The 17,500-nt window shown below is 44.2% G+C and overlaps 2 protein-coding genes across 3 annotated transcripts in view; one reads left to right on the top strand and one right to left on the bottom strand.

Annotated features, from left to right (window-relative positions):
* LOC134198524 (uncharacterized) overlaps positions 1-5,620 on the top strand; it is a 9,027-nt gene extending 3,407 nt beyond the window's left edge. Inside the window, exons 2-9 of the mRNA XM_062667937.1 lie at positions 2,487-2,744; positions 2,812-3,233; positions 3,306-3,611; positions 3,672-4,768; positions 4,832-4,891; positions 4,987-5,028; positions 5,102-5,374; positions 5,438-5,620. Of these exons, the coding sequence (XP_062523921.1) occupies positions 2,709-2,744; positions 2,812-3,233; positions 3,306-3,611; positions 3,672-4,768; positions 4,832-4,891; positions 4,987-5,028; positions 5,102-5,374; positions 5,438-5,451 (2,250 nt within the window). The 5' untranslated portion in view covers positions 2,487-2,708 and the 3' untranslated portion in view covers positions 5,452-5,620. The remainder of the gene's footprint in view (positions 1-2,486; positions 2,745-2,811; positions 3,234-3,305; positions 3,612-3,671; positions 4,769-4,831; positions 4,892-4,986; positions 5,029-5,101; positions 5,375-5,437) is intronic.
* Positions 5,621-15,813: 10,193 nt separating this feature from the next.
* The window catches only part of LOC134198113 (serine/threonine-protein phosphatase 4 regulatory subunit 4-like), a 20,002-nt gene continuing 18,315 nt past the window's right edge, over positions 15,814-17,500 (bottom strand). Inside the window, exons 21-23 of one of the 2 annotated variants that reach the window (XM_062667447.1) lie at positions 17,473-17,500; positions 16,887-17,064; positions 15,814-16,162 (exon numbers count right to left, since the gene is read on the bottom strand). The exon at positions 17,473-17,500 is cut by the window's right edge and continues 131 nt beyond it. In XM_062667447.1, coding sequence (XP_062523431.1) covers positions 16,072-16,162; positions 16,887-17,064; positions 17,473-17,500 — 297 coding nt within the window. In that variant the 3' untranslated portion in view covers positions 15,814-16,071. The remainder of the gene's footprint in view (positions 16,163-16,886; positions 17,065-17,472) is intronic. The other variant, XM_062667448.1, reaches the window with a different exon arrangement.

Raw genomic sequence — 17,500 nt, 5'->3', positions numbered from 1 at the left:
TGGAATAATGTCTTATGTAATAATGTCTTATGTAATGTCATTATGGAATAATGTCCTGGAATAAAGCTCCCAAGACCACCAGAACCACCAGTGTTCGACAATGCCACATGCGGCTTAGCTCCACTCGCAAGTCGCTGTACTTCGCCAACTTCTCAGCATGTTTCTTGCCAATTTTGCCGGGATAGCTGATATCAATAAGAAGACAAGTGTTTGTCTTCCTATTTCTGAGACAGATGTCTGGACGATTGGCTTTGATCTTCCTGGCAGTGGGGATGGTGGTATCCCACATCATAGTAATGTCATCCGTCTCCACAAGCCTATCAGGATGATGCCGGTACCATCTGCTCTCCACTGGAACCCCAAAATGGCGACAAACATTCCAGTGAATGATGGATGCCACCTGATTGTGTCGATCAGTGTAGTCCGTCGGTGCCAAAGCACTACAGCCTGCCACAATGTGTTCGACTGTTTCCAGGCCAACACTGCACATGCGTCAAGTAGGACTGACATCACGATGTAGAATCTTGCGCTCATAGTACCTAATCCGAAGAGCTTGGTCTTGAGCAGAAACAACCAGTCCCTCAGTTGCAGCAGGAAGATTTGCTGCCTTTAGCCATCCGTAGGTCTCTTTCATGTCCACAGGCGGTTGCTCAGTGAGACAACGATACTGCCCGTGCATAGGCTTACCGCTCCAGGACCGCACACGAAGAGAACTGCAACACGTACGGTAATGTCTCGCATCTGTTTCAGGGGCTTGCTCGAAGCCACCTTCAACCGAGATGGATGCATTCCTGTGTAAGTTGTGCGACTTGTCGTCCGAAGCAAGACTCCTCCGTAGCCGTGCAGTAAACCGACAAGCCATGCGCTTGATTGAGTGTGAAGATTTTCCACAGTCACACTCCCGTATCATCTGCATGAAAGGATCAGAACTGTCAGCAAGGTAACAGCTCAGCCTCACAATACAAGACTGATATGTCGACTCAATCTGTTGTAACCCCCTACCCCCATCACTGCAAGGAGCGTACAGTCGGTCAACGTCTGCAGCAGGATGGTGGACACCGTGCATAGAGAGGAGCTTTCTGGTCCGTCGATCGAGCTGCCGCAGGTCCGTGCACCCCCAATGAATGACGCCAAAACCGTAAGTGAGAACCGGTAGTGCAAACCCATTGATGGCTAGAATCTTGTTCTGACCGTACAACTCAGTCCGGAGAACCACCTTCACTCTGCGCAAGTACTCACGACGGAGTCTCTGCCGCATCGTGCTGTGCTGAATACCGTTACTCTCATCTACACCCAAGTACTTGTAGACTTGACCGGTTCCAGACAGTTGATGGTGTCCGTTTCTCCTACCGCCACTCCAGAGTTGTGTCCAGATAGCCTGCCGTTGACAAAGTGTGCAACAGCACATTTGTCCAGACCAAACTTCCCCTGGATGTCATCAGGGAAGGTACGAACCGTGTGCAACAACCCGTCCAACTGATCAGAGTTTCTGTCATACAGCTTCAGATCATCCATGTAAAGTAGATGACTGATAAGTGACGTTTGGCAGTCTCACCATGCCCAGTGGTCATCCGGTAGCCGTAACCGGTTCTGTTCAGCTCCTTGCTCAGAGAATTGAGAGCCATACAGAAGAAAAGTGGAGAAAGTGAGTCACCTTGGAAAATACCCCTCCTGATCTGCATAAGCCTTGTCTTGATCGTACTATTCCCGCAAGAAAGCACCATCGATGTCCTCCAACTCTTCATCACACGTGACAGGAACCCGCACAAGACTGGACTGATCTTATGCAGCTGAAGGCATTGGAGCAACCAACTGTGTGGCACGCTGTCATAGGCTTTCTGGTAGTCCACCCAAGCCATGCTCAAGCTCTTGTGCCTGGTCCTACAGTCTTCGGTAAGCAGCTTGTTGATCAACAGCTGATCCTTCGCACCAAAAGATCCCTGTCGACAACCCTTCTGCTCCGGAGCCATGAGGTTTCTCTGATCCAAATGCCCTGCAATCCTCATCCTGATGACTGAGGTGAGGGTCTTATAGAAGACAGACAGACACGTAATAGGCCGGTAATTTTTGGCCTGGTCAGTCTTGTCATTCTTAGCAATCAGAGTGGTTATTCCTTGAGACAACCAGTCTGGTACAGAGTCTGGATTGTGAACCAGCAGGTTGTAGTTACGAGTAAGATCAGTGTGAAGACACGTGATACGCTTGATCCAGAAACCATAAACCTTGTCTGGACCAGGAGACTTCCAGTTCCCCATCCTTTTGAGACACGATGTGACCTCATTGTCTGAGATAGGTAACCACTGCTGCTCATCTTTCCTATTATTATTATTATTATTATTATTATTATTATTATTATAACTTATTGGTTTGAGTACAGTTACTGTATTTGAGGTTTTTCTATTCCTTTTTTTCTCAGTCTATCTATAATACGTTTTGAACTTAACGGTGACATTGACGATATTGTATTGATAAAACTTATGATATAGGAGCAGGACTTTGGGAATCGGTTGCAGTTGGTACCTGTGAAGAGAGGAGTGGTGAAGCTGGTAGGAAAAGATGGAAGTGGAAAGTCAAATCTGAAGAGATCTTTGAAACGGGAGAGGTTTAATCCTAAGCATACAAGCACAGAAGCAATAGAAATAGAGGTGTTGCACCAAGATGATGACAGCAAGGCATGGATTCCAATCAAGGAAGGTCAGGTTCGACGAATGGTTGCAAATGTCTTGGAAAATACAGGAAGTAAGGTGAGGCATAACGTTTATTTATGAAAGACTTGCTTTTCTTTCAACACTTATTGGTGGTCTGTGGTAGTCAAATTGTGGAGGAAGGAAATTGCAGCGATATGAGTACGCAACACTGAGCAAACAGGTCAGAAGCATGATGCAAAAATACAGCGACATTCATGTAGCTCTACCCAGAGTAATAATTCATGTGTGTGACCACGGTGGACAAGAAAACTTGTTTTCAAGCTTGGCTCCATTTGTGGCTTCCAATTCTGTCTATCTCATGGTATATGATGTGTCAATACCACTGGAAGCTGAAGCTCAGTCATCAGTTCGACTCAATGTTGAAGGTGATTATCAGCACTTGGAAGTGAAGCTTCATCACATGAAATACAACAAGGACTGGATCAATCATCACTTGTCTGCCATCAGTGTCAGTTCTGTGTCCAAACATCATCAATTAGCAGATGAGAGTAGGAGTGAAACTGAAGAGAAACTTACAAATGTCAGGTACAAAGAAAACAAGGACGTCCTAGTTGAGTTTGAGGAATTTGTGACGCAATAATTGTTTTTCTATTTTAGCAACACAGAGTCCACTGGAAATGCTGTAGTAAAGAGTAGTACTCAAGGCATTGGATCAGTATTTGAGTGTGTGTCTCCACCTGCTATCTTTGCAGCCAGTCATGCTGATAAAATTGTTGGTAAAGAAGAAGAAGTGATGAGAAAACAAGATGCAGTTCTCAACAGAATGTTACGTGACAAGCCATACACAGGTCATGTTTACCGTCGGCCACCAGAAAGCCAGTCATCATTGTTTAAGTCAGAGTTGTGTTTCTGTATCGACAATACAAAGTCACATTCACCATCACGGCTATCCAGAATATTCCGGTATTGGTACACTAGAGTATCTTATTTGTTTGTAAATAATTGTCATTTTATAATTGACAGAAGGAAAGAAGATCCTGAATTAGTTGCACTACGAAAGTTGATAATATCTAAGGTAGAGCAACATTGTACACAAGAACTGATTCCAGTCAACTGGTTACTGATTGAAGATAAGGTGTATGAAATAAGAGACAAGTCACATGACAAGATCATTCCGTTTGAAAAGTTGGTAGAAGTAGGTGTAGAGCAATGTTCAATAAAGTCGTCCAGTGAGGTGTCTGATGCTCTCTCTCATTTGCATAACTTCTCTATTGTGGTCTACTTTTCATCATCTCCAATTCTTCGACATTATGTATTCATTGATGCTCAGTGGGTGTTCACGTCTCTCTCTCGTCTCTGTCCTTTGCATTCTAAGGGTTTACCTGCTAATCTTCAAAAGGACTTCGATATGCTTACCAAGAAAGGCATCATGTCGCAAGAGCTTGCCAATTATTTCTTCCGCGATCTGAAAGATGAAGATCGCAGCAAAATGCTAGAAGCGGCACAACTGCTCGATATTGTGTCAAAACATCAAACGTCTGAGCAGGATATTGAGTACTTTGTCCCCAGTGCCCTGCGGGAAGATTATGAAGTTAAAATTGAGGTGAAAAGCAGTAGTAATGATATTGCAAGTCCTGCTCCTCTTGTGTTGAGGCCAGACAGCGTTGGCATGTTCATAGAGGCATTGTTCTTTCGTCTCTTGAATCGATGTGTTCGTCAGTATCCGTACAAGCCTTCATTATATCGTAACTATGCTATTTTACACACAGAGAATGCGTGTGACATTAAAATATTCTATACCTATGATTATGTTCTTGTGGGGCTGAGACCAGAAGACTCATTGTCATATGAAGACGTAAGGAAGAGCTGTGTCGAAGCCCGTCAATTTATCGTCGAGTCAGTGGACGAAGTGAAGCAGCAAGGATTATCGGGTTTCGAGTACTCTGTCTGTTTCCAACATCTGACATCGGGAGAAAATAGCTTCCTGCCCGTCAACAGTGATCGACTCGTGTCTTTAAATGATTACCCTAAAGATAAACGTTTGCTTTATACCAATAATTCAACAGCTTGTCTCACAGCTGAAGAGAAGAAGTCGATAGACATCTGGTTTTCTCCAAGAGGTGAGTTTGTGGATGACACATTTTTTGTTTAATATTTTATACTTTTTGACTTGTTTACCACAGGATCTGATCTTTCGAGTGAACCGATGGCTTCAACAGCTGAGCGTCAGAATGCATCAACAGGTAAACAAATTAGAATATATTTATTCCAAATTGTATGCACATTTTTCTCTAATGTATTTACATATCTGTGTATATAATAATTTGTGTTGTTGTAGATGGTGGAAAGCAACGTGCAAGTGAATCTGCATTATTCACAGGTAATTCAGTCATATTTACATCTAAGTAATTCATTAACATTTTGACAAGCAGTCTCAATTACATTGTGTTTAGGCAATGTCGAGAGAGATTATGAATCGATAACCAGAGCTGTTGTTCATTTTGGCAGCAGCCAGTGGCATGAAATTGGCCTGGAGTTGGGAATGAACGAAGATCAGATTAAGTCAGAAACTCATGATAAACCTCGCTACACTGGGAAACTACGCGCTCTGATTGAAGCAAGAAGAGCGAAAGTATCCAAACAGCAGACAATAGAGGATTTGTTGAAGGCTTGCCGACGGATACCTCACCCTATATATGAGGATGTGATACAGCAATGGAAGAAAGGTGAAATGTTTTAAAAGGTATGGGTAGATGGCTTGCATTGATAGAGTCTGTTGTCATGATTAGGATTGGGGCAGTAGCAGATTATTAACAAGGAGCCGAAGATGGATGGGAAACATTATCCAATACTACTGACTTGCACCTCCTACTAGACGACTAGATATCTATAGTGTATCCTAGTGGACATTGTGTATGTATTCATTCACATTGTGCTAATGGAATAGCAGCAAAGACGCTTTTCAATATTAATGTGTCGATCACTTGCAACGGAGACCATGCAGAGATCTAGACTGTTGAATCACTTTATTGATCGGACCCTGCTTGGATGATACAGTGTAGCTTTTTAAAAATACGGGTGACTTTAGAGTAATAAGATTATGGATGTTCTGGACTTTCTTGTAGTTACAACTTTCACTCCAAGAGAAATCTGTCGAGCGATGACAGATGGCTGTGGCTGTCTTATCTGTCGGTCTGATCTATGGAACATAGATTTTCTTTTGTTGCTAGCTATACAGAGAGCTGAGGGGTACAAAAAAAAACATTCAAGGGATTAATAATATTCTATTATAGGCCACATAAATCTAATTATTAGATTCTCACGACATCCCCGTTTGCATTATTAGGGCCCGCATCGACACAATTTAGTACTGGGTTTGGTCTCTTTGTACGCGGATGGTCTGGCATTACAGTAGCAATGTAGCAGAGACGGTGTCTGTCATCGCTCAAATACGTTCGGATCGTGGAATTCTGAAAAACTTGTTTGGGTACGTTAGGGTTTAGGGTCAGAGTTAGGGTTAACGGAGCCTCGTTGACTTCTCCAGTCTATTTCTCCGGACAGATTGATATCTTTGCTGCAGTACGTGCCTGATGCGTTTGCAACTGCCATGATACGCTGTTCACTTGATACACATAAAATCCATATCATAAACTTACTAATTTTACGTGGTTTAATTAATTAATTAATTATACTCATCAACTTTCACGCATGGCGTGTAGAGACTCACTCATTTAAGTCATTTCACTCTTGTTCGTACCGGCCACTCATCTTACACGTTTTAGGCAACCCTGTACTAAACGAATAGGCTCATTCGGGGCAACTTCGTGAATATCTAACCCTGTTCTTGCGTGAAGCGTCTTACCTCCAGTTTAGGGTTTGAATCTCTTCTACTATTAGTAAACTACTCGACGTAGGATTATGAGTTCCAAAGCAAGTCAATTGCTACTTGAATGGACATCCGGGACGGCGAAGCTACAGCAACAAAAAACGCCTCCTACACCGCAGAGCAACTTCCTAACAGGTATGTCTTATTTGTCACTACCACAATTGATGCAGTAAAGAAACTTACTCGAGCAAACAATAGTTACAACCATTCGTAAGTCGTAAGTTGCCAGAACCAAACTCTAGCTGTCACGAAGTTGCCCCACCCACAAGATTAGCAGCGCCGACGATAGTCCCGAATTATCTCAAGAATGATTAAATTTCAGAGATGGTCACCCACATGCTGATTGGCAGAAGGCTCCTGCTCCATACGGTAGTAAGATCAAGCGACTACAACACTCCTACGTAGCAATATACGGGTGTATATCAAATTACTCACGGAGTTACCCCGGTTTATCCTAGGAGATTTCGGCTGTTTCCATCAGACTCCCTCACTCGTCAACGTACGCGTACAGTGTAACACGTATGGTTATGCATATCAGTGATCCCACGATGACGGTATTCGTACCGAGATGTCGGTTTCCGAGGTCCAAGCTATTGCGGCATCCATGACTGCTTGCTCCTTTCGACTGCAATCTACCCGACCACGAGTGGGTTCACATCGCATCTTGCTACATCTCTGGGTAAAGCTCGGCCTCGATGAACGTCATTCCTCGGTAAAGGTGTGTGAGTGCGTGCATCTGTGTGCATGTGCACGAGTACAGTAAGGGCAAAGATCAAAGGCATTTATGCAGTTACAGTCAAGCTAAGTAGGCGTGAAAAACGTTGCATACCATAACTTTACGCCATTATCTTACTAAATAGATATGTGAGCTATTTAGACAAGTCTCTGCACAGTGACAATCATTGAATGAGTAATCCAAACGCGTTGTAAACTCGGAGCCATACTGACTGCCTCGTCCTCCGAACATGCGCACCTGTTTTATGTTCCAGCAGCAAGATGCAAACATTAATAATTATTAATGAATTACGTTAAAACGTCTGTAAGAGAGTGCGAACACGGTCTCCAACTAATTAGATTCATGTCATGGTGATGAGACATCCACTGCAGTTGGAAGCGGCTATTGCACTAATAGAAACAGACAGAGAGACAGACAGACAGACAGACAGACAGACAGACAGAGACAGAGACAGAGTTTCAAGTTTAGCTGAGTTTAGTTGATGAACACTAATAGTAGTTGGACAGTACATAGTACCCTGCATTGCAAAATGTATCATAGAAAAAGTTCAAATATATGTGATTGACAGACAGACAGACAGACAGACAGGCAGGCAGGCGGCAGGCAGGCAGACAGACAGGCAGACAGACATACATACAGACAGACAGACAGACAAATAAACAAACAATTTTACAAACAATCAAACAGCAGAAAAATACACAGACAAACAAACTGCTTTATTCATTGTTACCCGAGGCCCGGATTTCCGGGTGGAGGTATAAGTAGTCGTTCGACGACCATACGTCTCACCGACCGTATATATAGTTGGTTAGCGGAGATGCAAATGAAGTTATTCCGACCAATAGACGAGAAGTGGTGTCATTACTGACCAATAGACAAACGTGATGTCATCATAAGGCTCCACCTCTGCTAACGAGAATTCGGTCATCGGGCGTCCGTCCTGTACATGGTGTTTAGTCCTTTGCTTTAACTTAAGGGTTTAGCACATACATTGTACGTGTATGTTTCCCCAACAACAACCAGGGCGAGGTGTGTAGCTGTACCTGACTTGTAACATTTTGCTTGTTCAACAGTGTCTCTGCATTGTCGCTCTGCAGTCTGCCAGCTTGAATTTTGGGTGTGCCTGGCTGAGCTTCTTCATTCACCAACTGTACTACTACTAGTAAATGAAGCTGTGTTTACACCGTCGCTTCACAGCTACGAGCGTGTGTTGTCTGTGTGTGTGTGTGTGTGTGTGTGTGTGTGTGTGTGTGTGTGTGTGTGTGTGTGTGTGTGTGTGTGTGTGTCTGTGTGTGTGTCTGTGTTTGTGTGTGTGTGTGTGTGTGTGTGTGTGTGTGTGTGTGTGTGTGTCTGTGTGTGTGTGTGTGTGTGTGTGTGTGTGTGTGTGTGTGTGTGTCTGTGCGTGTGTGTCTGTCTGCGTGTTTGTGTGTGTATATTTATTGTGAATATTAATGCAAATTTTATTAAATTTTTGTTTATCTATTGTAATTATCATTAATTAATTAATGTCTTGTTGCTAAAATGTATAATTCTTTGAAAACACAGGGATGTGTCGATGTGACTAAAGATAATTAGCTAAATCAATGTCTCACACTATAGATACTTGCAATTCAGCACAAGTGACAGAAGTGACGTATTGTTTGTGTGTGTGTGTGTGTGTGTGTGTGTGTGTGTGTGTGTGTGTGTGTGTGTGTGTGTGTGTGTGTGTGTGTGGCACGCGCGCGCACGCGTGTGTCACGTGTGTATTTATTGTGAATATTAATGTAATTTTATTAATTTTGTAAATGTCTATTTATTGTCATTATCATTATTTATTCATTAGCTTGTTGCTAGAATTTATAATTCTTTAAAAACACAGGGATTCGTCGACGTGATTAAAGATAATTAACTAAATATTATCAATGTCCCACACTACACTTCGAATTCAGCACAAGTGACAGAATTGACGTTGTGTGTGTGTGTGTGTGTGTGTGTGTGTGTGTGTGTGTGTGTGTGTGTGTGTGTGTGTGTGTGTGTCCGTCCGTCCGTGTGTGTGTGTATTTATTGTAAATATTAATGTAAATTTTATTAAATTTTGTTTATTTATTGTCGTTATCATTAATTAATCATTACCTTAATTGTTGCTAGAATGTAAACGGTAATTCTTTGAAAACACATGGTTTTATCAATGTGATTAAAGATAATTAACTAAATACCATCAATGTCTCACACTACTTCGAATTCACACAGCTACGCAACTCTTGCACGGAGCGGACTTGTTATCCACGTTATGTCTCAATTATGCATGTATAGCGCTCTTGTATCACTGGAAGTTAATAAATTAATTAACTGTCGAGATGGACTATCAAATTATCATACTTTTATTGAATCGTCGCCATCTTTCGTTCCGCTATTTCGTTGTAGCTAGAGATCGATGTACGTCTTCTAGCTGCATAGAATATACTGTGAAGCGACATGCATGTACATCTAGCGACCGGATCCAGAAGATATTAATTAAGCAGCGTCAACGTTTCCTATGAATCATTCTTGCAAGACGACGTCGATCGTTTATCGTCAGTCCTACTTAGAATATATTGCTCTCTTGAAGATCGCGGATGACATGTTGGTGATGCCTATGCAACGGTGCCTATCTAGATGCATGGTCCCATGGGACCTTCGCTTGGCTTCTTGTAGAACGATAAATTCGTTTGTTTTGCGATTCTTTTGTAAAAAGTAACAAACGCGAACAACTATTACCTGATTTTTACTCTGCGCGTCTCGGTTTGACGACAGTTTGACCGTAAAATGGAGGTTTACGACATCTCGGCTTTTCTGTCATAATGCGCGGGATTGTTACGTCACCCATTGTTGGTGTGCCAAAGGACGGCTGATTGGCTCTACAAATTCCCGAGAGTGATTCACGCTGACAAGCTAGTATTACGTCACCTACCTTTAGCGTCCCAAAACGATTGCTGATTGGCTGAAAACTCCCCGAGCGTGACACACGCTTACAAACAAACATAGATAGATAGATAGATAGATAGATAGGTACAGACATACCGACAGACAGACCGGAAGTCAATTCAACCCGTTTAGAGTGAGCTTCTCGCGAAGCAGTCCACCACTCATTGTGGTGTCCTTCTTTACGCTCGTAGCTTAATTACTACTACCAAAATCGACAAGCAGACAAAACACCTAAACTGGCAAACAGGATCCCAAACCACCACAAAATGTCACTCGTACAGTGTGAACTTGTCCAATGATGAATTTCAGTGAATCTTCACCAGCAAATTTAAACGCATGCATTTGCTGTGCTTGCTACACAACAAATTGCCAAAAAGACAGAATGCAGTCAACCAAATATACAAGTGCATACAGTAACACATAGTCAATTGTTCTTACCACAAACCCATGTGGATGATAATATCATCAGGAGTACTACAATAAAGCAGCAACAATTGAAGTAAGCGAGTGCAGACACGATGCAGCAAGTGTGCGTCGTGTGTGTGTGTGTGTGTGTGTGTGTGTGTGTGTGTGTGTGTGTGTGTGTGTGTGTGTGTGTGTGTGTGTGTGTGTGTGTGTGTGTGTGTGTGTGTGTGTGTGTGTGTGTGTGTGTGTGTGTGTGTGTGTATGTATGTATGTATTAATTGATTTTAAAAACTAGTGTACAAGCAAAGCCTCCAGTACCAGCTAGTGGCTGAAGTACTGGGTGGCAAAGAGGTCACATCTGTTGTCTTCAGACATCGAAGATAGCTTTTTAGATATGACTCTAGCATTGCACTTCTAGAGCTGAATAGAAAAGCGTTTGGACCAGAAGTTGATAAACTCCGCAGCGTTTGGTCGTCCCACTTTGTCTGATGACTTCTTTGCTAATTTGCACAGGAGGTTCCACCCATCGATCCCCCAAACTCCAAAAATGGTTTTTTACCAGTGGGATTACAGTGGCAATTATACCACCTGGTAATTGCTGTTTGCTGCATTTTCTTTCTTTCTGTCTGCTCTCCTCTCTGCAGCGGCACCACTAACACCAGCGGATGATGGAAAGATGTCACTACTCCATGGGTGGGCGAGGGAGATATCAAGGTCAACATTGTTTCCAATGTTTGAGTAAAAAATACGATGTCTGGTCTGTTGTCTGTGGTTGTATAACGACTCCTCGGCTCCCTGTGGTGATGGATATGCAACCCACGGAAACAATCAGACCAGACGGACGAAATCGATTCGTGAGACCATACCGGCCCACCACCAGTCTTACAGGTCAGCAAATGGTATCCACTGTCATCTATAAGAGCTCCACAATTGCATGTCATTGTCCAGCTGGAGAAGACTATGGGCAAACTCAAACGAAGGAAGGACGCCAAGCGAAATCGCAAGAATTGAGTGCGAACACTTCCGATGTAGGGATGGCATTAAGCCAAGCCCCAGCACCCTTACCTGTTGTTGAGCGTAGACGGGCTGCATCTCTGGCAGTGGGGGCATTTTCAAGTAGATACTGAGCATTAGAAGAAGCAGTGACAGAAGATAGCTTTTGTTGAACTTTCCCAGTACATGGCAGGTAGTCGGAGATATTTTTCTGAAGGGACAGACCTTGCTATGGCCTCACTGATTGGAGTGGTTGAAGAGCTTAAGAGACTGTCGATAATAGGACATAAAACAGGGAATCGGAATGGCAGCTCTGTACTGTAAAAGCGTTGGCCCAGGATGCAACAAAAGCTGGTTTTCTCATTGACAGCATAGGAATCATCCCAAAACCGCCCATTCTGATGGGTAAAGAAGCCTGATGCCAAATCCTGTCATCAACCATGTCATAGCCTAAGAGGTGAGAGAAGGTTTCCTTTGTCCTAGAGTCATGGATTGTAGAAGCATAAACTAGCAAATCAGGATGGACTGTCCGGGCCAAATGGTTAAGGTTGGGGACGTAACAGCATCGTAATAGCAGCATTGCACTCTGAATATCATGCAATTTGGTAAGCTGATCGCACAGTGAGAGCTTTGACTGGGCTATGGTGGCACAAGACGACGTAACGAATGACATTGAACCAATCGGAGAACCAATGAAGAGTGCACCATCACAAGACACAGGAATTTCTTCAAACCCTTCAACAGCAGTCGAGGACGATTGAGAGAATATCTCGCACTTTTTTCTGCTATGACCAGATTGATGGTTGAGAAGGTCTCCTTCAAGTCATGAAACGCAGCCAAAACAGATTTCGCCCCTCCCAGCATAGATACGTCATCCAGGTAGGCCAGTACGCGTACTTGAGAGTGGGATTTCTGAATCTTAGTTAAGACTGGATGAATGGCCATAGCAAAAAGAACAGGACCCAGAGGGTCTCCTTGATGAACTCCCTCCTCAGATGGAATTACTACGGTAGAGGAACCTTGCATGAAGACAAGGGAGCTGGGTTGGGCATACATTTGAATCACATGGTTGTACAACTCAGGAAAGGTAAGAGAAACTCGTTCCATGATCTGGTCTCTGCTGTTTGTCTGCCTTTCCTGTCTGTCTGTCTGTCTGTCTGCCTTACCTGTTTGTTTGTCTGCCTTACCTGTCTGTGTGTCTGTCTGCGTGCCTTTCCTGTCTGTCTGTCTGTTTGTCTGTCTGCCTTACCTGTTTGTCTGTCTCTCTGCCTTACCTGTCTGTCCGTCTGTCTGCCTTACCTGTCTGCAAACACATGCATCAGAGGTATCAAACCTTCAACACGTGGTCGTCAGGCATGCACAAGTTAAGAATGTCAGGATCTCTACAGGCACAAGTCTAGCAAACAGACGCTATGGGAAGCACCAATTAGCACTAATTAAAGGACTAAGAAGTGTGAAGATCTTAGAGCTTTGGGCAAAGCTGGGGTGGGGGCTTACTTGAGCACTGGGTAATAATCAAGCAAATACAGTAACCAAATTAAGCAAACGTTAGTGTGTATTGTAGTGTGTATGCTGGCACTAATATCAGTGTGTTGATTATGGGTCTTGTTTTGAATTTTGTGTGTTAATTGTGCAGATTAGGAGGAAGTAGACGCGATGCAGAGGAGGTAATGGAGCATCCTTTCTTTGGTGAAGTCAACTGGCAGGACCTTTATGATCGCAAGGTAAGAATGTTGGTCAGAAAACACACCCACCCACACATGAACACACAGACACAGGCAGACACACGCAGACAGACACAGACACAGACAGACACACGCAGACAGACACAGACACAGACACAGACACAGACAGACACAGACACAGACACAGACACAGACACACACACACACAGACACACACAGACACACACACACACACACACACACAGACACAGACACAGACACAGACACAGACACAGACACACACACACACACACACACACACACACACACACACACACACACACGACTTTGAACTGTTGTCTTGCAGGTTAGTCCTCCGTTCATTCCTCAGATCAAGTCTGAAGACGACACGTCAAACTTTGACGAAGACTTTACATTGGAACCAGCAAGACTCACACCAACGGAAGAGAGTGGTAAGTGTATTGTACACATTTGTGCACCATCCAGTCTCATACAGCGACTCATGTCACACACACACACACACACACACACACACACACACACACACACACACACACACACACACACAGACACAGACACACACACAAATGAACAAATGAATATGCCCTTCGGAAAGTTCTGAGGATATCGCCCCTGACTATTTCTAGGTCGGGACCCCGACGCTACTCAGAGTTTTAGGCCGCTCTGACGAACCCCTTAATGTGTGGCCAGGCATTGAAGGGCACTGACTTTGGCACAACCACGGGACTGGACCTCAAGTCCACATGTACCTGCCAAGCCAGCGATCTAGTCCACCTCCAGTCAAAGACCAGGTACTCATTTATACTCCTGAGTCTAGAGAGGCAATTGTGAATTTCTTGCCCAAGGAAATTACGTCTTGTCCGCGAATCTACGACCTCAACGTCCCGAAGATTTTCATTCTCCAAATGCAACTCTCAGGAGCAAAAACCAACTGAGCTACAGATGCCACACACACACACACACACACACACACACACACACACACACACACACACACACACACACACACACACACACACACACACACGGCAAAAATGGCAAATGAATAAGGAGCTGCCGTTAAACGGTAATGCCCCAACCCAAATGGCTGGGTTCCTGTGGACTAACCTGGAGCTATTGGCCAAGCTAAGCAATCTCCTGGAGCTTGGCCAGGTGCTCGCAGGAGCACTGACTGCGACGCCAACTGTGGTGTGGGCACCTGAAGTCCCACCCCGACCACAGTGGCTGATGGACTTTGTCGCAGTCGGAGGCCTTTGCCACCCCAGTCAATGACCAGGTACTCATTTATACTCCTGAGTTGAGAGAGGCAATTGTGTGTGAGTGTCTTGCCCAAGGAAATTATGCCATAGCTCACCATCACTGTGACTTGAACTTGCAACCCTGTAAGGTCCCGCATGTTTCCATTCTCCAAACGCACTCTCTAACCAATTGAGCCACAGCACCACACACACACACACACACACACACACACACACACACACACACACACGTCCACGTTTACTAAAATTATCAACATCAATATTTAGCTCTCACATTGATCACCGAAGAGGACGACGATCAGTTCACCGAATTCGGCTTCACTGGTCAGAACAACTGAGCATGAATGTCATGGACATAATTGGTAAAAATGATACTGTTAGTCGTATTCTAGTCATAACGGATGACAAATTCATTGCTTTCTACATACTGCTATTGCTTTGTCTGTACTGTAGTGCTACTGTGGGCATGCAGCAGTCACGTTCGTGCATATCAACTTGAGATCGTGTGTCACGTTCTATTATTTAGTGTTATACTGTACTCTGTTGTCAGCATAGCAATTTGATTTAGATTAGAGCTGTACACCAGGCCCATGATGACGTGAGACTTTGTAGTTGTCACGTGACTTGTGGGGAGTTACCTGGATGGGTGACATGGATGTGTAGACATGTATGTATGTGATGCATGTACTGCACACACACACACACACACACACACACACACACACACACACACACACACACACACACACACACACACACACACACACACACACACACACACACACACCGGATCCAAATCATGTCCACCCACACGTGGTAAACAAACGCACGTGCACAAACATGTGATAAACAAACTCACATGCACTAACACGTGCTTGCATGTTCTACATGAGAACCTCACGTGCTGTTTGCCTACTTGCACGTGAGAGGTGCTTGAGACGAACTGCTGGCACATGAAAAGCCACATGCACTGAGACGAACTGCTGGCACATGAAAAGCCACATGCACCAACGGGTACTTACTTACGATATGAAAACCAAGTGCATCAACCTGCTTTACCACATAAACGTGACATGAAAACCCCACGTGCCCAACACGTGCTTACCACATGACCCACGTGCAACAATTAGTGCTTACCAATAAACCCCACGTGCGCAGACACGTGCTTACCACATGAATAACCACGTGCGCACACACGTGGTCCTCACATGTCTGATTGAGGAGAGCCAAACACGGTGTCAAATACTGACATTACTTCTCCTATGTTTACATCTCACATTTACAGCCACATCAAACTATTAAAAAACTAGTCCTTTGTACTAGCCGCCGACGCCACATCTGTCTGTCTGTCTCACTGAGAAAGAAAAATATTGCTGCTGAGTGGCAATCACAGCTCACACGCCAGCATGCTGAGTTATGTTATATCACTATATACACACGAGAACTGAGAAAAGATAGCAAGCTTTATTATGCATTTGGGCTGTGTAGCTAGTTACTACGTTTTGGGCTTCACTGACTTGGTAGATGATAAAGCGATGTGCGGCTGACCATTGGATGTTGTCGAGTGATTCTTCTTCGAAAAAGACCTGCACATAGTGGAGAGGATGAGTTGTTATCAGTTTGACATGTTGTGCCTGTCTGTCTGTATGTATGTTGCTCACTTGTCTGCCTGCCTGCCTGTCCGTCCATTTGTCTGCCTGCCTGTCTGTCCATCAGTCTGTCTGCCTGTCCGTCCATTTGTCTGTGTGTCCATCATTCTAGTCTGTCTGTCCATCCATTTGTCTGCTTGTCTGTCTGTCAATTTGTCTGTGCGTGTGCATGTCTGTCCGTCCATTAGTCTGTCTGCCCGTCCATCCATTTGTCTGTGTGGCCATCAGTCTAGTCTGTCTATCTGTCTGTCCATCTGTCTTCCTGTCCGTCCATTTGTCTGCCTGCCTGTCTGTCCATTTGTCTGTGTGTCCATCATTCTAGTCTGTCTGTCCATCCATTTGTCTGCTTGTCTGTCTGTCGATTTGTCTGTGTGTCTGTCTGTCTGTCTGTCCATTAGTCTGTCTGCCCATCCGTCCATCTGCCTGCCTGTCCATCCATTTGTCTGCCTGCCTGTCTGTCCATTTGTATGTGTGTCCATCAGTCTAGTCTGTCCGCCCGTCCATTTGTCTGCCTGTCTGTCTGTCCATTTGTCTGTGTGTCTGTCTGCCTGGCTGTCCGTTCATCAGTCTGTCTGTCCGTCCGTCCATCTGCCTCTCTGTCAGTCTGTCCATCTGTCCACCTGTCTTGCCTAAATACATTATTTTGTCTCTAAATAATTACCCTTTCAAAGCAACAGGTACTGGTGAAGAAGACGGTATATGTGACGAAGTCTTTTCTTTGCTCTTCGTCGTCGTGAGCGGTATATGAGGTGAGCTGGTTCCAGAACGCAACGTCGTAATACTCCCTGATCCTCTGGAAGCCACTCCAGCACTAGAACGAGACTGAGTGCCTCTCGTACCTAAAAGACAGAAAAGTCAGTCAATAACATGTACACCTTGATCAACAAAGATCCTAGGATATTAACTAATTGGTAGAGAGTTAGAGTTTAGTGTGTAGAAGGAAGATGTAGGAAGTTGCTGGTATTTCACTCGATTGAAATTCTGACTTCATATAAAGATGGGCAGACAAATAGACAAACATGTAAGACACAGGCAGATCAACAGACAGAGAGACAGACAGACAGAGAGATAGACAGACAAACAGACAGACATACTCATAAACAGACAGACAAATAGACAAACACCTGTCCAACATTACAACCTCGCTCTGCTGTGCTAATCAGGTTGTAATACAAAATTCTATTTTGCCACAACGTTCCTACATCTTCTGCACACCAAACCGAGACGAGAGTAAGCAGCATTGCTACCTGCACCTGAAGACCTTGTGCTGTCTGT

Source organism: Corticium candelabrum, chromosome 2 (assembly GCF_963422355.1).
Source record: "Corticium candelabrum chromosome 2, ooCorCand1.1, whole genome shotgun sequence".
Classification (NCBI taxonomy): domain Eukaryota; kingdom Metazoa; phylum Porifera; class Homoscleromorpha; order Homosclerophorida; family Plakinidae; genus Corticium; species Corticium candelabrum.
This window is presented reverse-complemented; position numbering and strand designations above follow the sequence as displayed.